Source organism: Bos grunniens, chromosome 16, assembly GCF_055505025.1.
Source record: "Bos grunniens cultivar Pamir isolate PY7600 chromosome 16, Bosgru_T2T1.0, whole genome shotgun sequence".
NCBI classification, from domain to species: domain Eukaryota; kingdom Metazoa; phylum Chordata; class Mammalia; order Artiodactyla; family Bovidae; genus Bos; species Bos grunniens.
Window position 1 is genome coordinate 26,066,594 of NC_141180.1, and position 24,616 is coordinate 26,091,209.

Below are 24,616 nucleotides of genomic sequence, written 5' to 3' on the forward strand. Positions count from 1 at the left end.
GTCTCAGGATATAAAAATAATTTTTAAAAATCTGTTTCACTTCTATATACTAACAATGAACTATCAAAAAGAGAAATTAAGAAAATAACCCCATTTGCAATTATATCAAAAAAGAATAAAATACCTAGGAATACATCTAATTAAGGAGGTAAAAGACCTGTACTTGAAAACTGTAAGACACTGATGAAAGGAATTGAAGACAATGCGAACAAATGGAAGAATGCACCATGTTCATAGATTGGAAGAATTAATTTTGTTAAAATGACCGTACTCCTCAAAGCAATCTATGGATTGAGTGCAATCCCTATCAAATACACTTTCCCAAGAACTAGAACAAATGATTCTAAAATTTATATGGAAACACAAAAGACCCTGAATAGCCAAAACAGTATTGAGAAAAAACAAAGCTGGAGGTATCATTCTTTCTGACTTCAGAATAATACTATAAGGCTACAGTAATCAAGACAGAATGGTACTGGCATGGAAACTGACAAATGGATCAACAGAACAGAATAGAGAGCCCAGAAATGAACCGACACCTATATGGTCCATTAATCAATGACAATAAGGCAAGAATATGCAATAAGGAAAGACAGTTTTTTAAATAAATGCTGTTGGGGAAACTGTACAGTTATAACCAAAAAAATCAATCTGGACTACTCTTTCACACCATGCATAAAAATAAATTCAAAATGGGTTAAAAATTTAAATGTAATACCTGACACTGTGAAACTTCTAGGAGAAAACATAGGCAGTAAACCCGTTGACATTTGTCTTATTAACTTTTGTGTGTGTGTTTATGTGGCCTCAGGCGAGAAAAACAAAAGCAAAAATAAACAAATGGGACTACATCAAACTAAAAAATTTCTGCACAGTTAAAGAAACTATCAAAAAAATAAAATAAAAAAAACCACCTACTGAATGGGAAAAGATATTTGCAAACAATATATTCTATAAGGGGTTAATAGCCAAATTATACAAAGAACAGGTTTCCCAGGTGGTGCTAGTGGTAAAGGATCCACCTGCCAATGCAGGAGATGTAAGAGATGTGGGTTCAATTCCTGCATCTGGAAGATCCCTGGAGAAGGGCATGGCAACCCACTCCAGCATTCTTGCCTGAAGAATCCCATGGACAGAAGAGTCTGGTGGGCTACAGCCCATAGGGTTGCAAAGAGTTGGACACAACTGAAGCAGCTTAGCACAAAGCACACATACAAAGAACACTGAAAAAAATAGCCAAATAACCTGATTTAACAAGGGCATAAAATATGAATAGACATTTTCCCAAAGAAGACATACAGATGACCTGTGGGCACATGAAAAGATGCTCAGCATCATCAGTCATCATGGAAATGCAAATCAAAACCATAATGAGATATCATCTCACACTTGTCAGAATGGCTATTATCAAAAAGATAAATAACAAGTGTGGGGAGGATATGGAAAAAAGGGAACCCTCACGCACTGTTGATTGGAATGTAAACTGGTGCAGCCACTGTGGAAGATAGTATAGAGATTCTTCAACAAATTAGAAATAGAACTACCATTTCCACTCCTGGGTATTTATCTGTAGAAAATGAGATCACTAATTAGAAAAGATATTTGTACCCCTATGTTCATTGTAGCATTATTTATAATAGCCAAGATATGGAGACAACCTAAATGCCCATTGATAGGAATGGATAAAGAAGATGAATGGACATATCTATATATATAATGGGCATGGCATCCAGTCCCATCACTTCATGGCAAATAAAAGCCAGGGAAAGTGGAAACAGTGACAGACTATATTTTCTTGGGCTCCAAAATCACTGTGGATGGTGGCTGCAGTCATGAAATTAAAAGATGTTTGCTCCTTGGAAGGAAAGCTATGACAAACCTAGACAGCGTATTAAAAAGCAGAGACATATCTTTGCTGGCAAAGGTCCATCTAGTCAAAGCTATGGTTTTTCCAGTAGTCATGTACCCATATGAAAGTTGGACCATGAAGAGGACTGAGGGCCAAAGAATTGAGGCTTTCGAACTGTAGTGCTGGAGAAGACTCTTGAGAGTCCCTTGGACAGCAAGGAGATCAAACCAATCAATCCTAAAGGAAATTGAAAGGTTGTTGTTGAACCATACAAAGATGCTGGGATTCTTGGCCTCCGGAGGAGAAGAATTCAATCTGGGGCCAGAGACGAGGCTTGATGGCTCAAGAGCTTTTGTGTAATAAAGTTTTATTAAAGTATAAAGGAGATAGATAAACAAAAATAAACTCAAAATGGATTAAAGATCTAAACGTAAGACCAGAAACTATAAAACTCCTAGAGGAGAACATAGGCAAAACACTCTCTGACATACATCACAGCAGGATCCTCTATGACCCACCTCCCAGAATATTGGAAATAAAAGCAAAAATAAACAAATGGGACCTAATTAACCTTAAAAGCTTCTGCACATCAAAGGAAACTATTAGCAAGGTGAAAAGACAGCCTTCAGAATGGGAGAAAATAATAGCAAATGAAGCAACCGACAAACAACTAATCTCAAAAATATACAAGCAACTCCTACAGCTCAACTCCAGAAAAATAAATGACCCAATCAAAAAATGGGCCAAAGAACTAAATAGACATTTCTCCAAAGAAGACATACAGATGGCTAACAAACACATGAAAAGATGCTCAACATCACTCATTATCAGAGAAATGCAAATCAAAACCACTATGAGGTACCATTTCACACCAGTCAGAATGGCTGCGATCCAAAAGTCTACAAATAATAAGTGCTGGAGAGGGTGTGGAGAAAAGGGAACCCTCTTACACTGTTGGTGGGAATGCAAACTAGTACAGCCACTATGGAGAGCAGTGTGGAGATTCCTTCAAAAACTGGAAATAGAACTGCCTTATGATCCAGCAATCCCACTGCTGGGCATACACACTGAGGAAACCAGAAGGGAAAGAGACACGTGTACCCCAGTGTTCATCGCAGCACTGTTTATAATAGCCAGGACATGGAAGCAACCTAGATGTCCATCAGCAGATGAATGGATAAGAAAGCAGTGGTACATATACACAATGGAGTATTACTCAGCCATTAAAAAGAATACATTTGAATCAGTTCTAATGAGGTGGATGAAACTGGAGCCTATTATACAGAGTGAAGTAAGCCAGAAGGAAAAACATAAATACAGTATACTAATGCATATATAAGGAATTTAGGAAGATGGTAACAGTAACCCTGTGTACGAGACAGCAAAAGAGACACTGATATATAGAACAGTCTTATGGACTCTGTGGGAGAGGGAGAGGGTGGGAAGATTTGGGAGAATGGCATTGAAACATGTAAAATATCATGTAAGAAACGAGTTGCCAGTCCAGGTTCGATACACGATACTGGATGCTTGGGGCTAGTGCACTGGGACGACCAAGAGGGATGGTGTGGGGAGGGAGGAGAGAGGAGGGTTCAGGATGGGGAACACATGTATACCTGTGGCGGATTCATTTTGATATTTGGCAAAACTAATACAATTATGTACAGTTTAAAAATAAAATAAAATTTAAAAAATAAAAAGTAAAAAAAATAAATAAATAAAATAAAATAAAGGAGATAGAGAAAGCTTCTGACATAGACATCAGAAGGGGGCAGAAAGAGTACCCACTTGCTAGTGTTAGCAATGGCGTTATATTATGACGGAGAAGGCAATGGCGCCCCACTCCAGTACTCTTGCCCTGGAAAATCCCGTGGACGGAGGAGCCTGGTAGGCTTGCAGTCCATGGGGTCGCTAAGAGTCAGACATGACTGAGCGACTTCACTTTGACTTTTCACTTTCATGCATTGGAGAAGGAAATGGCAACCCACTCCAGTGTTCTTGCCTGGAGAATCCCAGGGATGGGGGAGCCTGGTGGGCTGCCGTCTATGGGGTCACACAGAGTCTGACACAACTGAAGCGACGCAGCAGCAGCAGCAGCACTCTCCAATGAATCAAAAGAATGTCTGGAGATTGTAAAGACTGCACCAGATCTACTCCCATAATTTACATATTAAGATAACCAGATTAGCCAGAACAGAAGGTTTAATCCAGAGACTGTCCTCAGGCAGGATACATTATTTAACAATATAATGTATATAATATAATATAATCCTAAGGAATGTAGAGGAAAAAAAAGTTTTTCCTTTTTCCTCCTTGAGAATTCCAGACCCCTCTCTCCTTGGGGACCCCTAGACTTCTTATCAACCTGCCTAGGAAATTACTCTCTCAAAATCAACCCTGAATACTCATTGGAAGGACTGATGCTGAAGCTGAAACTCCAGTACTTCGGCTACATGATGTGAAAAGCTGACTCATTGGAAAAGACCCTGATGTTGGGAAAGATTGAAGGCAAAAGGAGAAGGGGGTGGCAGAGGATGAGATGGTTAGATAGCATCACTGACTCAATGGACATGAATTTGAGCAGACTCAGAGATAGTGAAGGACAGGGAAGCCTGGTGTGCTGCAGTCCATGGGGTTGCAAAGAGTTAGATACAACTTAGTGACTGAACAACAACAACAAATGTATATTCCTGTGTTTGTATAATGAAATATTACTCAGCCCTAAAAAGAATGAAATCTTGCCAAATGGATGGACCTAGATGGTATTATCAGAAAAGGCAATGGCACCCCACTCCAGTACTCTTGCCTGGAAAATCCCATAGACAGAGGAGCCTGGTAGGCTGCAATCCATGGTGTCGCAAAGAGTCGGACACGACTGAGCGACTTCACTTTCACTTTTCACTTTCATGCATTGGAGAAGGAAATGGCAACCCACTCCAGTGTCCTTGGCTGGAGAATCCCAGGGACGGGGGAGCCTGGTGGGCTGCCGTCCATTGGGTCGCACAGAGTTGGACACGACTGAAGCGACTTAGCAGCAGCAGCAGCAGATGGTATTATACCAAGTGAAATCAGACAGAGAAAGTCAAATACTGTATAATTTCACTTATATGTGGATTTTAAAAAACAAAACAAATGAATAAACTTAGTGAAAGAGAAATAATCTTAGATAAAGAGAATAAATAGGTAGTATCCAGAAAGGAGGGGTTAGGAGAAGAAAGAAATAGTGAGGGAAATGAAAGAGTACAAAATTCCAGTGGCAAAATAATTGAGTAACAAACATGAAACGTACAGTGTGGGGAATATAGTCAGGAATTACGTAATATCTTTGTATGGTGGCATATCGTAGCTAGACTTATTGGAGTTATTATTTTGAAATGTCTAAAAATATTGAATCAGTGTGTTATGTAATAGGAACTAATGTGTTGTAGGTCAATTATATTTTAAAGACAAAGCAAACTCTTAGCAAAAAAAATCAAATTTATGCTTACCAGAGGTGTGGGGTAGGGGAGGTGGAATTGGATGAAGACTGTAAAAAAGTACAATTTCCATTTATAAGATAAATAAGTACTAGGATTGTCATATGCAACATGATAAATATAATGAACACTCCTGTATGTTATATAGGAAAGTTGTTAAGGGAGTAAATCCTGAAAGTTCTCATCTCAAAGGAAAAAATGTTCTGTTTCTTTAATTTTATATCCATACGAGATGAAGGATGTTCACTAAACTTATTGTGATAATCACTTCATGATGTACATACGTCAAATCATTAGGTTGTATACTTTAAAACTTATGCAGTGCTGTATGTCAATTATATCTTAAGAAACTGGAGGAAAAACACCCCTTCCCCAAAATACTGCTGCTGCTGCTGCTAAGTCGCTTCAGTCGTGTCCGACTCTGTGCGACCCCATAGACGGCAGCCCACCAGGCTCCCCCGTCCCTGGGATTCTCCAGGCAAGAACACTGGAGTGGGTTGCCATTTCCTTCTCCAATGCATGAAAGTAAAAAGTGAAAGTGAAGTTGCTCTCGTGTTCGACTCTTTGCAACCCCACAGACTGCAGCCTACCAGGCTCCTCCGTCCATGGGATTTTCTAGGCAAAAGTACTGGAGTGGGGTGCCATTGCCTTCTCTGAACCCCAAAATACTACCCCTCCCAAATGAATATGTATTTACAGTACTTAATGTTTTTACAGAGGTAATGAAAGTGTTTTTTCTACTTATGTGAATGATAAGTATAAGATATTAACTTAAAAAAAAAGCTCCCCAACCTTGATATAGATTACTAAGAGCCATATTTTTATCTTTTTCCCTTATGATTTTTATGTATAGAAAGTATGTTTTAAATTTTAATTATCTATTATTTTATATCTTTCTTCAAATAAATGTTAATATTTACTTAAATAAACTTCAGATTTTAATTTTTATACTTTTAAAGTGACCTGACATTTTAATTTGATCTCTTTTTTTTCAGGCATAATAAATTTATGATTTTTATATATCACATTGTATTTTCAGAAGAATTTGAAAATGCAGAACATATTATAGGAATAATGTACATTTATCCTATGATAATGCATCTGTGGCCAACGGCAAGAAAATTAAATGTGTCAGGACTGATATTCGTAAACTACTATTTTGTATTTTTATATCTGTTAGAATCAGCATTGAAGGTACCATTTAAAATAGAAATGTATCCTATAAAAAGAACAATTTAGATAGCTTGAATCTATTTTGTCATTTTATTGGAATAATTCCTACCAGAAGCCTTTTGCTGTAATAGTTGATAGGATTATGGAATTTTAGTACTCTTTTTGAGTTTTCTGAGTGAAATCAGTATAATAGTCACAGTCTTGAATATCAAATAAGAGAAGTATCATAAAAGTGGAGAGAATCTCAAAGATCAGAAAAAAGAGAATTGAAAATCTAGGCATTTGATGTTTTCCTCAAATACTCCTTGTAACAATACAAAGAATAAATAAACGAATAAAAGAAAAATAGGTTGCTAGGTTCTTATCATGATGTAAGATGAAGACCACTTTTTAGGATAAATGCTTCAAAGATGATTTATCAGCATACTGTTTCATACTTTAATTATAATTAATAGTGTTTCAGTGAATTAATTCACTATTTTTCATTGCTTTTCTTTCGTGTTCCAGATTCATAATAGATTATATGTATTTTAAATCAAATTATACCCTTTGATGTCAGACATTTATAAGGATTTTTTTGAATTTCAAATGAATGACTTAAAACCCAGCTTTTGGAATGTAATGCATTTGTAGTTGAGCATTTAACTGTTAATTTTTAAGAGTCCCTCTCCCCACCTTTGTATACTGCTATGAAATGATGTATGTTCTATATGTTTTCTAAACAGATAATAATTTTGAAAAGGAAATACTTTCATCAGCACTGGAATACTTTGGAATTTTTTATTGTGCTTATTGGAATTGTTGATATATTTTGTATATACTTTGTGAGACTGAGACCAGACAACTTGATTCTTATTCAGTTTACAGTAATAATAGGTTATTTAAGAATAATTAGATTTTTTCCTCTTCTCAAGGTAAAACTTCACATTAAAAAATTTTTTTTTCTATACTATTTGTCAACTGAATTAAGAAAACTCATTATTTTAGAAGAAATGAGGGAGGGAGCTGTCTTTTCTCCTGGAACCCTCTCCCCACAGGTATCTGCTTGGTTCACCCTCTCACTCGTTCAAGTCACTGCTCAACTCTCACCTTCTCATGGAGAAGGCCTTCCCTGACCATACTACGTAAAATGGCAACCTGCCCTCCATACTCCCAGCTTTCCACCCCATCTCCCTGGTCCCTCTTCATTTGCTTAAATTAATTTGTTTCTGCATAGCATTTACCACCTTTTTACTATATGTTGTATGTATTTTCCATGAGGTAATGGTCTTTGTTTTGGTTACTGATGTAACCTAGAATGATACCTAGTATATGAAAGTGAAAGTGTTAGTCGCTCAGATGTGTCCGATTCTTTTCGATCCCATGGACTGTAGCCCATCAGGCTCCTCTCTCCATGGGATTCTTCAGGCAAGAACACTAGAGTGGGTTGCCATTTCCTACTCCAGAAGATCTTCCCGACACAGGGATCAAACCTGTGTCTCTTATGTCTCCTGCACTGGCAGGCAGGTTCTTTACCACTCGTGCCACCTGTGTAAGTACTTACTAAATCATGTACTGAATGAATAAATGAAAATGATAGCTCCACTTGAAGCAGGATAACCTGGAAACTAGTTCTCCAGGTTTTAGTAAAATTTGCTCACAAAGCCATAACTGTGCAGAAACATAAAATATTTACTCTAGAGTACACACTACTTCCTTAGCCTACTGCCTATGAGGTTCAGTTTTACTGTGGCCTTCAATCGCCTTCAGTTCAGTTCAGTTCAGTCGCTCAGTCATGTCTGACTCTTTGTGACCCCATGAAGTGCAGCACGCCAGGCCTCCCTGTCCAGCACCAACTCCCGGAGTTCACTCAGACTCACATCCATCAAGTCAGTGATGCCATCCAGCCATCTCATCCTCTGTTGTCCCCTTCTCCTCCTGCCCCCAATCCCTCCCAGCATCAGGGTCTTTTCCAATGAGTCAACTCTTCGCATGAGGTGGCCAAAGTACTGGAGTTTCAGCTTTAGCATCATTCCTTCCAAAGAACACCCAGGACTGATCTCCTTCAGAATGGACTGGTTGGATCTCCTTGCAGTCCAGGGGACTCTCAAGAGTCTTCTCCAACACCACAGTTCAAAAGCATCAGTTCTTCGGTGTTCAGCATTCTTTGCAGTCCAACTCTCACATCCATACATGACTACTTAACAATGACCATGTCTTCATTTCTTCTTTTCGTGGCTCTCATTTTGATTCTGAAAGTAGATCTTCAGATTTTTAACTCTCAGTTCTTAAACTTCCTTTCTCTCTTTCCAATGCAGTTGCATGATATTAATATAGGCTTTTAACTTGGGAGTTTTAGATGAGTTCTCTTGCCACTCCATGTTTTTGAGTCGCTTAATTCTTATTAGGAAGCTTCTATGATGGCTCAGTGGTAAAGAATGTGCCTGCTAAAGCAGGAGATGCAGGTCCCATCCCTGGGTCAGGAAGATCCCTTGGAGAAGAAAATGGCAACCTATTCCAGTATTCTTGCCTAGGAAATCCCATGGACAGAGCAGCCTAGCTACAGTTCATGGGATCGCCAAAGAGTCGGACATGACTTAGTGAATAAACAACAATTCTTACTACATTAAATAAATCTATTAGTATGTATTGAAGATATATAAACTTAATATTAAAAAATATTGCTCTAAACCCTGACGGTGAAAGGCAGACATTAGAATCCTCCACCTGGTCCCTATTTGCCAAGAAATTTAATAGTTGTCTTAGGTAGAATTGTCTGAATTCCCAGACCTGTGCTTACTGACTTTCCTTTTTTTGTTCCTTCCTTTATTCTATATTAAGTGTTATATACTTAGGGCTTTCTTGGTGGCTCAGTCAGTAAAGAATCTGCCTGCAATGCAGGACACCACCTGCAGTGCAGGAGACTCGGGTTCTATTCCTGAGTTGGGAAGATCCCCTGTAGAAGGAAATTTCAACTCACTCCAGTATTCTTGTCTGGAAAATCCCATGGACAGAGGAGCCTGGTGGGCTATAGTCCATGGGGTTGCAAGAGTCGGACATGACTTCGTGACTAAAACACCACTATATATATACTTAATATAGAATAGAAATGAAGTATGTTACCATTCTTTAATATTCATAAGAATGACTTTAATAGTTATATACATAAAACCTGCTTCAGGGGTAATTTTGATTATTTATTATTTTTTCCTTATGAGCTGAGTTTAGAACAAAGTGCCCACATAGGGTATAATCTCATTATAATACAAAGTATTCTAGGATATGTAGGGTGAGGTTAAGTCTTAATATAGAAGGTAGAGGCTTTCATAAGTAATCAGTTTTTACACTGGGATCTTATGCAGATGAATGTAAAATAAGTATTTTAGAAGGGATACTTTGCAAAAAGTCTCTCTGAGTGAAATAAAGATTTAAAGATGTATTAGTACAGAAGTCAACCCTGTTTACAGTGTGAACCATTTGCTATTTCTGTTCAGGGTGCTCTGACAAATCCCAGTGGAATGCAGTTAAGTAAATATAATCATGAGTAGCTTTTTTTTTTTTTTTTTTTTTTAAACTGAGCACTTACTGTGTTCTAGGATCTGTGCAGACCACTTTACATACGTATCTAGTTAAATTGTTACAATACTGGGAAGTAGGTGTCCCTGCTTTATCAAGTTAGGTGTCCTGGTAGCCAGTCTCAGCAGAGTGAGGCTTCCAAAAAAAGCAAATCTGTAACCTGGAAGAATATTGAAGAACTTTACTTTAGATCAGCCAGTGCATCATGGAATAAAACTTCATATTAAAAAAATCCTCTTCAATATGTCCCCTTCTCCCCAGTTTCACAACCAAAATAACAGTTTAAGAAAAGCTCTGCTTTCTCTGCTCGTGTGATTCCTTTGCTGTGATGTTCTTTTCCTGATCACGTCTTCCCCTTGGGTTACTTGGCCCCTCACCTCCCTGCCTGTACTCTGTTGTGCCTCTGTGATTGACTGCATTGCTTGTGAGGGGCAGCTCCTTGGGAATCCTGGTACTTAGGTGTTATCATCCTCATTGAACAGATGAGGACGCTGAGTCCTTGGAGTCCCTAGGTAACTTGTTCAAGGTCACAGCACTGTGAGTAGCAGAGAGCTGGTATTTGAACTCAGGGAGGTTCTTATTTAAAAATCCCACTCCCTTTAGTCACTATACTCTCCTGCTTCAGCTTGTCATTTGAGAAATTTAGAGTTAAGGAGAATCTCAGATTACCCTAAATTCCTTATCTTGCAAGTGAAGAAACTGAGGTGTAGAGAGATTTATTCTGTTGGTAACTACTGTCCAGGTTATTGGGGTGACCTGTCTTGTCTTCTGAAAACTGGGAGTATGGAAAATAAGGGAAGAGGCAGTGAGTGGTAAGCACTTCGCCTTAAAGCTACAGAACCAGTTATTCATTGAGCTTTCTTTTCTTTAGAGAGGGGCTCTCAAACTTGAGTGTACATAGAAACACCTGGGAGACTTGTTAAAGCATTGATCTGGGGGCCTGTCCCCAGCATTTCTGATTCAGCAGGTCTGGAGTGGGGCCTGAGAATTTGTGTTTCAGCAGTGGATGTTTCAGTATTTGTATTCTAACAGGCTTGTTAGAAATGGCATGTTGAGAACATCTGCCTGAGAGGGTGCCTTTCCTCATCAAATTTTCGTTTGTTTTTTTTTCTCTCCATTGTTCCAGATAATAATACCACTGCTGATAAATATTGTAGATGTGCAGATCAAAAAGCGCCTCAGCTTGACATATAGTATTACAAAAGGCTATGTCAAAAGTCTAGAGGATACCAAGTTTTTAATAAGACAGATTTCTAGCCGAAAGTCAATAGATCAGGTGAGAGACAAGTACTGGTCATTTGGGAAAAACATCCCTTAGGTGTATTGATTTAATTTAAGACCATTTCTGCATGTATTTGACTCAAAAGATAAATTATGTTAAGTGAAAGGGATTCAGTTGTTTATTATGTGATACGAGGTGCTGCAGAGAACAGTTTCTGTTCTTTAAATTTCAGCTCTGATTATCAAACTTCAAGAAGACTCAAAGCTCAAGAGCATGCCTTGGCCATGGTGGGAAGTTAACAAGTAACAATTGTATGATAGAACAGAGATTGTTTAGCCCAGAGTGGAGCTATTTCTTCAGTTATGTCAGGAGTTATCTGTAGGAAACATGACCTACCTGACACCATATTTTTCATTATTCCACTTGTTTTTGCACTCCCAGTAGATTGGCTCTCCAATTGGCTGCTCTGTTTGACATCCTCTAGTGGGGTGCTATCTCTGAGGATTCTCTTTGGCACACAATGAAGTGCACACTAGTCTTTTCTGAGAAATATTAGATGCAATACTTATGTACTTCTGTAAGCTACTACACAGCATTCATTGCACTATGAGAGTGAGCCTGGGAAAAGCAGGTGAATTTACAAAGAGAGAAGAATTAAATATCTCCCCCAAATGATAATTAAGTGAGATTTTTCTACCATCCTTTTTTTCCCTCAAATTTTAAAGCCAGTAATGTACTTGGTATAATTAGAAATTAATACATTTCTTAATTTGTCACAGAAATTATATGAAATTTTGGAAACCAACAAACGAGATGCTGTCAAAGAACTAGGTAAGTAGTTGGGATATCTAATTTCCTGAAATCACATCTTATCATCCCATAATTTAACCAAAGGAAGACAAACTCATGCTTTGATTCAATCACAGACTCATTCATTTATTCATTCAATAAGCATTTATTGAACATATATAATAGGCCAGATGTACATAAAATTCACATCCTGGTGGGAGGTGTGAGCGTATCAAGAGATAATTGCAGAAAGTTAGAGGAGTTCTGTTATTTGCTATGGGAGCATAAAAGCAAGAATGGAAAGTGCAGAAAGTGTGTTAAGGTGGCAAGATCGTATTCCTTAAGGTTGTAAGAAAAAGACACACAAAGGATTACCTATGACAGAGAGTGTTGTTTTTGTTTCGCCCTACTTTGTTTGTAGGGGTACTCAAACAAAGTGAGTTTGTGAGGGATGAAGTTTTTTGAGCATCTACTGCCACTCTGCTTGGGTTGAAACATTCAGGGGAGCCCTAGGATTTTGTACAAAACTTCTTAGATCTGCTTTCCTCATAAAGGGGCTGTGGGCCAGGCTCTCAGTGTTTGCCAGAATATAGTTCCTGGTAGAGAGCCTGGCACCTGGTATGCCCTTAACAAATGGATGTTACTGTAAAAGAAAGAAAGCAAAGCCCCTTTGTTTTTATAACCGCATTGTAAGATGCCATATGGATTTATGAGGATCACACTTACCTTAACAAGACTGAAAAAGCATGGTCTAATGAATGAAATTATAAATTTGTAGACAGTAGGTCAGAATATTTTGTCACCGTCTCAGAAAATCCAGGATCCATTGTTTCCATTCACATATTAGGCGGGTTTTTATTTCCGTGCTTTTAAAGGTCAGGGGCCTAGTAGCTGCTGTCTTATGTTTTAGGTCAGTATGGAATATTACACAGTGTTCTTGATTCAGTCATGTGAAAGAGTGCCTGTTTCTGTATTGTTACTGCAACCTACTATTGAATGCTAATTATGTCAGGAATTGTGTTAATGGATTTATATGCATTATTTCACTTGATCTTTATAACTACTCCATGAAGCAAATATTATTATCATCTTCATTTATAGATAATGAAACTGAGGCTTAGAAAATTTAACTCCCCTGAGGTCCTATGGCTGGTAAGAGGTGAGCTAGATCTCACACCAGGTGAGATCTCCTGTGCTCTCCACCATGCTGTCCTTCATTTCACTGCTCAGCTTATTTCAGTTCAGAAATGACTGAGTCCCTTCCAGATGTCAGGCATTGTGCTCAAGATTAGTATTACAAGGATGAAACAGATGGATTTTAAGCCTTGACTCCCAGTTCATCTCATGACTTCTCATGCTCATTGAAGAGGAAAAAATATGCAGTTTGATTTCAGAAAGACCCACCAGTGCAAGTCCAGGGACACTTTCAGTCATTTATTCATCCAACCAATAAGAATTACACAATACGAAGGATGAGACAAATAAGGAAGAATGATAATACTACCACGTAATGAGTTCTGTAATGAAGATATGTAGGAGATACCTTGAGAAAAAGATGGAGTGAAGTTCTCTTAACTGGTGAAGGAAGGCTTTTTTCAATTTTCTCATCTATAAAATGGAGGTGAAAATAACTGTAGTCCTACTGGCCTCACAAGTTCTATACAAAACAGGAATGAAAAGATATTGAGTAAATACTTTGGAAATTATAAACTTATGCAAATATTTGTTACTATTGTGGTTATTGAATTTCTTGCTTACTGATACTTTTATTTGCTTCAGGACTCATAGAGCATGAGGGTCGTGATGTTGTCATTGCTTTGAAGACCAAGCAGGCAATCCGGAATGTGATTGCTAAAGCTCTGAAAAGCCTCACCTTCCTTTCGTCAAGAGGCATTATTGATAAATATGAGAGTGTCGAGATGAATAAGGTAAGTAAGCAGTTTCCCATACTACTTGATTCCTAGGGAGATTGGGAAAAGGGTGAGTCAGGACAGTTGTTAACTCTGTAGTTGTTTAAGTCTTTGTTAATGCCAGTGGCAACTAGTGCCATTGCTACCTCTTTCCCTCTATGTCTAAACCACTTAGTTTTTCAGAACCAACCTGAGCTAGGTTTCACAAAGAAATGGAGCATTTATCATGAGGACACAGAGTATCTTACAGACCTCATGGTAACCAGACCACACAGCCAGGCCTCAGAAAGGGACTTGAGCAGTGACCTAGAAAGCGTTCAGCTTCTCCATTTCCTATTAGGGTTGCCCTCTGTGGCATCTTCTTTTGGCTCTCTCTTACAAACTCATTAGATTTTTCTGCTTCTCTATCCACTGGTGAAATATCTACAGTCCAGTCCCAGTAACTGTAGCAAGGAAAGTGGTAATTACATAATGTTAACATAGGTGGGAGGGGACCCACGTGTGTGTGTGTGTGTGTGTACGCGGACATCAGGGAGGGAAGAGTTTGAGAGGAACAGGGGAGACACCCTAAGTGGTTGGCTGATAAATGGACTTGGAAAAATTACAAATTTGCAAAAAATTAAGACCATAAGAGGAAAAAATGTTTAATATTTAATTCTACCAGGCTATCACATCCACTGTCTAGACTGCGAATTGTGCAAATAGTAATGCTTTTTTCTCTCCTGTACAAGGAGGGTCTTATCTACTTCATAGCATAAAGAAGAAAAATAGAAGTTCTGGTCCCACATTCTGCCTGTGTTTCCAATGATAAGCTGTTCCTGGGTGTCACATGCTTATTCTTGTCCCTGGCACTTTTCAGCCACATGTCACCTGGGCTGTGCTTCAGGACATTCTCTGAACATAGTCCTCTCTCCATGGCCCTGGCAGGGAAGTGGGCAAGGGACAGGCCAGCTTTTCCTGTTTTAACTCTGCCTCATTAGTCTCTATAAGGTCATGGCACAGGACTAAATGGTAATATGATTTTTCCTTAGTGTCTGTCAGAGGGACAAGAAGGGCCACTTTTTAGTTTTCTTCAAGTTCCACCTCTGTTCATGTTGTGTTTTTTTCTATTTTCCCTTTATTACTTTGAAGATTGTATAACGTTCAATTGAATGATTGATACCCATTAGTTAAATAAACAATAGCCTTTATGAAGAGAGAGACTTATTTTTTCCTATAGGTTTATTTAGAAAGGTAATGGACAAATCAATCATTCAACAGTTATTTGTTGAATGCCTATTAATTAATTGCCTAATTGTTGGCTGAAGACATATAATTATCAATCCCAGGTTGTAAGGAGCTAGATAAGTCTAACCAGTTTGGCTGAGTAAATATATGTTGAATACTTACTATGTCCCATGACTCTTGAGGAGACTTGGATACTTAATGAGTACAACATTGATTCCAAAGTCCATGGACACTCTTCCTCTTTTTTTCATTTAGTCATTTATCTAGGCAATCAACAAAAGTTACATATCACAGATAAGTAAACATAATAATACTACAATGTAATGAGTTCCGTAAGGGAGATTTGTAAGAGATACACTGGGAATAAGTCAAGTAAGCGATTACCTCTTACTTGGGGAAGTCAGAGAAGACTTCTGAAAGGCCACAAAACTAGAACCTTATCCTCCAAAACTAGAAGAATGTAGAGAAGCAACTCACTCACATGAAAAAAGAATTTGAGAGAATGTGGCATTAAATCATATAGTAATCAACAGTTAAGTTTGAGACTAAGACAGGGTAGAATATAGCTATTAATTGGATTATAAAAAGGATAAATTCAATATGAGTTAATATACTAGTGAAAATAGTAAGTGGAGAAAAAGAATCCCCCCCCCCAAAAAAAAATTAGAGGACAATTTAAAGAAGAAATGCTCTGCAAAACAGTATTTTATTTAAAATTTCCTTCATTTTTACCTGATGTCCCCTTTCTGTTACAGGATCTGATCACCATTATTTTGATTGTTTGTTTTAGGTACTTCTTGAAAAAATAAAATCATTGAATAACTTTCCAATGGCAATCCCGCTCCCTACTCCTGACAAATATCTTCATAATATCATTTGGCTAGAAAATAAAGATGTTCTCATTGAATTCTTCAAGGTAAAGATTCTGTCTTATATTCTAGCTCATGTTCAATGATAATTATTTTTCATTCCCTAATATAAGAGTAATAATTAAAAGAAAAAAAAAAAAAAAAACGTATCCAAGGTAAGACTCCTGTAATGGGCAGTAAAGGATAAGTCAAAATGGAGGCCCAGCAAAACCAAGAAGAGTGGATTTCATTTTGAGCCTAAAGCACAAAGATTTTTTTTTTAATAATTGCTTATCTGCTTAGGATGATACGTTCTTTTAATACATTACCCAATTATTACCAGTCCCAGTCCCATCTTATTTTCTGATGAAGAGCCCCAGACTTCCAGATGCACACTCTGTAAAAGACTTTTTTAGATCAAGGGTCTCATATTTAAGTTACTTTGCAGGCCAGGCAGATAATATAAAAGTAAAACCATCTGGGTGTAATATAAATAGGGAACAGGACTGTAGTATATTCCAGAGTTCATGCTTTGTCTGAAGTCAGCTGAGTATTCCTACAGGAATGTGTACTCTTTCAATAGATAGCTATTGAATAGCCTCTTTGAGCCACAGAATGTTCTAGGTTTGGGGATATGGTGGTGAACAAAGTAAATAAATTCCTGCTTTCACTGACTTTATGTTGTATGGATGGAGACGGACAATAAACATATCCATGCATAAATATATAGTCTGTCAGGTGGTGACAAATGCTACATGGAGAAAAGGTGAAAAAGGAGAATATAGGTAGGCAGCTCTTTTATATGGATGGTTAGAGAAGACTGCTCTAGTACCTTTCCTCTGGACAGAGATCTGAAATAAGTGAGCGAATACACCATTTTGATATCTGGGAGAAGGCAGATGCAGTGCCCTGAGGTGGATATGCTTGCTGTGTTCAAGTCGCTGAAGTCGCTGAGTCGTGTCCAACTCTTTGTGACTCCATGGACTGTAGCCCGCCAGGCTCCTTTGTCCATGGGACTTTCTAGGCAAGAATACTGGAGTGGTTTGCCATTTCCTTCTCCAGGAGATCTTCCTGAACCAGGGATCAAACCCTGGTCTCCTGCACTGCAGGCAGACTCTTTACTGATGGAGCCACCAGGGAAGCCCTGACTGCTCTATTCAAGGAACATCACAAAGGCCCCTGTGGAAGGACCAGTGCTGGAGGGAGGAGATAAAGACTAAGCATTTGTGGCAAGCTTGAGTTTGTAGAACTTTGTAGGTCATTCTTAGGACGTTGGCTTTTACTGAGAATTAAGTGGAAAAGTGTTGAAAGGTTTTGAAGAGAGAAATGACATGATCTAACTTACACTTAAAAATGATCATCTGCTGATGTGTTAAGGATAGGCTGTAGGGGGTCAAGGGCAAGCCAGGGCATCCAGGTAGGATGTGATTGATGAGTGAAAGTGATGAGAAGAGTTCAGACTCAATAGGCTTTGAAGAGACAGCATATAAATGTTGATGGAGTGAGTGCTAGAGAGAGAAAGAATAACTTCTAGAATTTTAGGCTGAAATAGAAAATAATCTGAAAATGGATTAGCCCTTTATTTAGATGGAGAAGAGAAGATTTATATAGGGCAGGAGCTGGGCAAGAGTTTGATTCTGAATAGGTTAAATTTGAGAAGGCTATTAGACATCCAAGTGGAGCTGTTGAGTAGGCAGTTAGATACATGACTAGAATGTAGGTGGGAGGTCAAATTGGAGAAAGACATTTTGGAGTTGTCAGCATAGAGATAATATTTAAGGCCTTGAAACTTGATAACTCAAGGAATTGTTATGAACATCCAAGGGTTGAGTTGTGAGCTATGAATCAGATTGATGGTTGCCAGAGGAGGGGAGTGGAAGCTGGGTAAATTAGACAGGTGGGTTAAAGGGTATAAACTTCCAAGTTACAAGATAGAAAATTACTAGGTATACAACATGATGACTATAGTTATATAGTCATATATGTACAGTATATTTGAAAGCTCTAGGAGTGTAGAATCTAAAAGTTCTTGTCACATGGAAAAAATTTTTTATAACTATATGAAGTGATATATGTTAACTAAACTTATTGTGATAGTCATTTTGCAATATGTGCATGTCAAGTCATTATGCTGTATACCTTACACTTATATTGTGTGTGTGTGTGTGTACTCAGTCACTCAGTTGTGTCTGACTCTTCTCAGCCCTATGGACTGTAGCCCGCCAGGTTCCTCTCTCCACTGTATTTTCCCTGGCAAGAATACTGGAGAGGGTTGCCATTTCTTCTTTCAGGGGACCTTCCTGACCGAGGGATTGAACCTGTGTCTCTGGCATTGCAGGTGGACTCTTTACTGCTGAGTAGTTCTGTCTCAGTAAAGCTGGAAAAGAAGAATTGAGGAGAATTATTCATCACATAGGAGAAAAAAAAAAAGAATGGTGTCCCATAGCTAAGTGAAGAAAGTATTTCAAGAAGGAGAAAGTGATCAACTATGTCATATGAGGCTGAGAGATCACATAAGATGAAGTCTGAAAATTGACTATTAGATTTAATAATGTAAAAGTCAAATTTTTAAAGGAGAATCCATACATATGTATTTTTATGTGAATTTTAAAACTTGGCAACCAATTCAGAATTTTAAAGATACTTTGCAAGCCAAACAAAATATATCTGTGGACTGGATATGACTCATGGACTACCAGTTTGTGGTTTTAGTTTTAAATGGCTATTATATGAGTGAAAGTCACTCAGTCATGTCTGACTCTGCGACCCCATGGACTATAGAGTCCATGCCTTTTCCAGGGGATCTTCCAACCCAGGGATCGAACCCAGGTCTCCCACATTGCAGGTGGATTCTTTACCAGCTGAGCCACAAGGGAAGCCCAAGAATACTGGAGTGGGTAGCCTGTCCTTTCTCCAGCAGATTTTCCCGATACAGGAATTGAACTGGGGTCTGCTGCATTGCAGGTGGATTCTTTACCAACTGAGCTATCAGAGAAGCCCTGATAATTATATGAATTATATCATAGTTATATGAATTATATGAATAATAACTGTTTCATCAACTTGTTGGAATCAGGAAAACTCTGTGACAAAGAGTGGTACTTGTTTTACTGTAAATTTGGTTGTACTCTACCTTGTGATCTAGACATGGAGATATATGTCATCTGTTTAACTATAATGAGGGAACATTTTCCTTGTTTTCTATGAAGAGAGCAGTCATAAGAGGGTTTTACTGAGCTTTGAAGATCTGATTTCATTTAGGCCATACTAGTGTTTACTTCATGCCAGAAATTTTTGAATTTTACTTTTGAAATTAATTTCAAATTTAATTAAATTAAGACTTGTATGGTTGAAAGTAACAAAGTCCTATTTCAACTAGTTTAAGCAAGAGGGGATCTTACTAACAATATATTGCAGTGGTATATGAGAAGAAAAGGGCAGCAGGGAATGGATAGATAGCATCACCCACTCGACGGACATGAATCTGAGCAAACCCTGGATGATAGTGAAGGACAGGAAAGCCTGGCATGCTGCAGTCCATGGGGTTGCAAAGAGTGAGACATGACTTAGCCACTGAACAACAGACACCAAGAAACAGTTGACAGACTAACCCTGAACAGGGTGGGAATCAGGCCAGCTCTGGAATGTCAGTGGTAGGAATTTGTGGACTCTTCCTTTAGCACATGGCTATGATGACCCAGTTCTCACTCCCAGGCTCTTTGTCCTTTAGTTCAAATTCTTGAGAGACAAATCCAACTAGCTTAGCTTGAATCAAACGTCCAGCTTTGGGGAGTACAAGTGTGACTGTGAGAAGTGGGAAACCTAATGGGCAGGGGCCACTGAAGGTAGTCTGGGGAATAGAGGGTGGGAGGTGAGGGATGGTCTTGGACTGGGAAGAAGGTATCTAAGGGGTGTTGATTACAATCTGCATCCTCTTCAGGTTTTTTAAATATCCAAGTTTAAATTCGAATTTGGTTCTTTATAGGTAATGCTCTCACAAGTATAATTAACTGACCATCCTTCAGTGAATGGGGGAGGAATGGGAAAAACAATGGGTAGGAACTCCATAAATTAATGATTTCCATACACCTGAGATGAATCTATAACCAGGGCACAAGCTTCCTCCACTCCTTCACCTGCCATGCCTAAGCAAAGCTGTCAGACTCTCTCCACCCCCTTTCAGACATGACTCACTCTTTTTTTAAAAATGTTTATTTATTTTTAGTGGTGCTGGGTCTTCACTGCTGTGTGGATTTTCTCTAGGTCCGGAGAGGAGGGGCTACTCTTCATTGCAGTGCTGGGGCTTCTCATTGCGGTGGCTTCTCTTGTTGCGGAGCACAGGCTGGAGAGCACACGGGCTTCAGTAGTTGCTGCACGTGGGCTTGCTAGTTGCGGCTCTCCGGCTCTAAAATGGTTCACTCATTAAGTGGCCCTTTTCCTTAATATGTTGGTTATTGGTAGCCACTTAGGTCAGATTTCACTGGGGTAAAAAAAAAAATGTGATGAATTGGGAGCACATGAACATCATTCTCATTAGGGTTAGCCCAGGGAATGCATGGAAAGATCCATATAGCAAACAAAAGAAACACCCCCTTATTATAGATGGTAATTTTAATCTTGATCTCTATCACAGCAGCAACGGTTAATTTTCACTACTCCTTCCTCCTTTCATCCTTCAACTGTTGTGGTTAATTAAAAATGTAATAGTATATGAGGATAAGCCTAAAGACAACAATTGAAAATAAAAAAGATCTGAATAATACATAAACTGGATAATTGGCTTTAGGCCAGCTTTTAAAAAAAATATTGTGAAGTCATCCACGTTTATTTCAACACTGTAAAATAATTCAGAAGTAAAAAGTGATATCCTTTCACTCCCCACCCTACACTAAGCGACAACTACTATGAATGATTTAAAAATATGTTTCCTCCACATCTTTGTAAAATGCAAACGTGTCACTGTAAGTCTCCTGTTAGAAACCCTTCAGTGACTACCCCCTGGTTTTGGGAAAAGCTCAAACTTAAAAATTTATTTGGATGTGTCAGATCTTATGTGGCACATGAGATCCTCATCGCTTCATATGGGATCTTTCCTTGCAGTGCGTAGACTCTCTAGTTGTGACTCACGGATTATGAAGTTGTGGTGCCCGGGCTCCACAGTGTGCGGGCTTTTACTGTGCATGTGAGCCCCTTGGAGACCTGGCTCCGACTCACCTCTCCAGTCCTGCCTCCACCCGGACTCCAGGCACTTCTGCCTTTTCCTCCGTTAAAAAACACCAAAAAATTATACTTTGTGATTTTGTTACTATAAAGATGACTATATTAGCATTAGATGCTTTAGTATTAAGACATTTTACTCTACCTAAAAGTTGTCTTATTTTCTTCTGATTTTAAAAGAAACTAAAGCATTGCTGTGAATCCCTAAAAGTACTGTGAACTCTGGACACTGTGCCTATTGATGCCTAATGGATAGCTCCACCCTGGTCTCCATCCCTCCCTGCCTGAGATGTATTGAATCTTCTGTGTTACCCCACAGTGCAGTTATTCTATTTGCTAATGGGTCTTTGCATAAACTGAAACCTCTGCCCTGAATGGTCTTCAGTTCATGGTATCCTGGCTGTCCTGTTACTCTTCCTTCAGGTCTCAGTTTAGCTGTTCCTTCCCTAGACACCCAAGTCAGGGTTTCTGTGGCCTTTCTGAATTTGTTTCCCAGAGTGCTCCGCCCCTGTCACCTTGACCATAATTATTATACTTTATTGTAAACATTTATCCAACCTAGCATTTATTGGGTGTTTCTGCCAGTCACTCTGCTAGGTCCTAAGCACAAAGTCTGCAGTTTGCTTACTTGTCCCTTTTTTCCCTAAAAATTAATGAGGTTTGTCAAAACATTATAACTCATTAACAAACCAAAGAATATAGTTTGTTTTTATGCTACATTTTAGCTTTAAAATCTCATTTCTCTTTAGAGAAGTAGATTATGAAGATTTGTGTTGATTCTTTTTCTTTCCTTTCCTGTTTCTTTTCTTTCAGGAAAGAGCTAAACTTGCCTATTTTGACTATGGAGATGTCATTTGTAAAGAAGGTGAAATGCCACAAGGAATCTACTTGATTATTTCAGGAATGGCAATCGTAAGGAACTATTTATTCTTTACTAAAAACGTGTCTTGAAATTTGTAATTATCACATAAGGAGAAATTTAGGAACCAAGAAAATTTCAAATTTTTAACATAATTTCTTTTCAAATGAAACCATTTCTGTTTGGAGCTAACACAACAGCTGAGAGATAATTATAACACCCACCATCTGAAAGGTGCTTCCCATCTTACAAAATGCTTTCATAATTATTACTTATTCTTCACAACAATCCTGGCAGGGACAGTCTTTTATGTGATGGTCATATAAGGAACCCAGTACTTGGAGTGGTTGGGTTACTCATCTAAAGGAAATGAGAGTCAAGGTTGAGGAAATAGACCGCAGTGTCACTTTCTCCCAGAGGTCAAATAGGGATGAAGAACATACCATTTTTAACTAATAGGAGGTCTTTGTAATCAGTAAGAGTGATAGGGACAAGAATCCTTTAGAAACTGAATACCATTAGCTGGATCCATGGGTGAGCCCCAGCTATGACAACATAATTAATAGATCCTATATGACAGTTACAAGTGACAAACACTTATTATTAGTGCAAATAATATATTTGGCTTTATATTTTTAGAATGAGTGTTTCAGACCTTAAAAAAACCAAAGTTAATCATGGAAATAAACTATAAGTATAAATACTAACACATGTATCAGTTCAGTTCAGTTGCTCAGTCGTGTCCGACTCTTTGTGACCCCATGAATCGTAGCACGCCAGGCCTCCCTGTCCATCACCAATTCCCAGAGTTCACTCAAACTCACGTCCGTCAAGTCAGTGATGCCATCCAGCCATCTCATCCTCTGTCGTCCCCTTCTCCTCCTGCCCCTAATCCCTCCCAGCATCAGAGTCTTTTCCAATGAGTCAACTCCTCGCATGAGATGGCCAAAGTACTGGAGTTTCAGCTTTAGCATCAGTCCTTCCAAAGAAATCCCAGGGCTGATCTCCTTCAGAATGGAGTGGTTGGATCTCCTTGCAGTCCAAGGAACTCTCAAGGGTCTTCTCCAACACCACAGTTCAAAAGCATCAATTCTTTGGTGCTCAGCCTTCTTCAGAGTCCAACTCTCACATCCATACATGACCACTGGAAAAACCATAGCCTTGACTAGACGGACCTTTGTTGGCAAAGTAATGTCTCTGCTTTTGAATATGCTGTCTAGGTTGGTCATAACTTTCCTTCCAAGGAGTAATTGAAGGAAAATTTTAATTTCGTGGTCTTTTAATTTCATGGCTGCAGTCACCATCTACAGTGATTTTGGAGCCCAAAATAATAAAGTCTGACACTGTTTCCACTGTTTCCCCATCTATTTCCTATGAAGTGATGGGACTGGATGCCATGATCTTCATTTTCTGAATGTTGAGCTTTAAGCCAACTTTTTCACTCTCCACTTTCACCTTCATCAAGAGGCTTTTTAGTTCCTCTTCACTTTCTGCCATAATGGTGGTGTCATCTGCATATCTGAGGTTATTGATATTTCTCCCAGCAATCTTGATTCCAGCTTGTGCTTCTTACAGCCCAGTATTTCTCATGATGTACTCTGCATATAAGTTAAATAAGCAGGGTGACAATATACAGCCTTGACATACTCCTTTTCCTATTTGGAACCAGTCTGTTGTTCCATGTCCAGTTCTAACTGTTGCTTCCTGACCTGCATACAGATTTCTCAAGAGGCAGGTCAGGTGGTCTGGTATTCCCATCTCTTTCAGAATTTCCCACAGTTTATTGTGATCCACACAGTCAAGGGCTTTAGCATAGTCAATAAAGCAGAAATAGATGTTCTTCTGGAACTCTCTTGCTTTTTCCATGATCCAGTAGATGTTGGCAATTTGATCTCTGGTCCTCTGCCTTTTCTAAAACCATCTTGAACATCAGGAAGTTCACAGTTCACGTATTGCTGAAGCCTGGCTTGGAGAATTTTGAGCATTACTTTACTAGCATGTGAGATGAGTGCAATTGTGCGGTAGTTTGAGCATTCTTTGGCATTGCCTTTCTTTGGGATTGGAATGAAAACTGACCTTTTCCAGTCCTGTGGCCACTGCTAAGTTTTCTAAATTTGCTGGCATATTGAGTGCAGCACTTTTACAGCATCATCTTTCAGGATTTGAAATAGCTCAACTGGTATAGCACTTATTAAGTGTCTGGCACTTTTCATTCATTCATTTACTCATTCATTCAACAAATATTTACTTCATTACTATTATGCAGTAGGCACGTTCATTCTAGGCATAGAACTGAGAAAACATAAAAAAGCCCTGTCTTCTTAGAAGTTAATTTCTTGTAGAAGCATAGAAGGAGATGGAACAATGGACAAAATACCTAAGTTAAATATGTAATATGTTAGCAGTGACCAAGAGTTGAAGAGGCTAGTTGTGACATTTAAAAAGATGATCGAGAATGGCAATATGTTATGACATTTTGTCCTTCTATCAA

At 38.6% G+C, this 24,616-nt stretch overlaps 1 protein-coding gene across 1 annotated transcript in view; it reads left to right on the forward strand.

The window, feature by feature from the left end:
- The window catches only part of SLC9C2 (solute carrier family 9 member C2 (putative)), a 99,907-nt gene that overhangs the window by 58,368 nt on the left and 16,923 nt on the right, over window positions 1–24,616 (forward strand). The window contains exons 15-21 of the mRNA XM_086343756.1: window positions 6,321–6,519; window positions 7,224–7,412; window positions 11,180–11,329; window positions 12,055–12,106; window positions 13,844–13,992; window positions 15,992–16,117; window positions 22,080–22,178. Of these exons, the coding sequence (XP_086199882.1) occupies window positions 6,321–6,519; window positions 7,224–7,412; window positions 11,180–11,329; window positions 12,055–12,106; window positions 13,844–13,992; window positions 15,992–16,117; window positions 22,080–22,178 (964 nt within the window). The remainder of the gene's footprint in view (window positions 1–6,320; window positions 6,520–7,223; window positions 7,413–11,179; window positions 11,330–12,054; window positions 12,107–13,843; window positions 13,993–15,991; window positions 16,118–22,079; window positions 22,179–24,616) is intronic.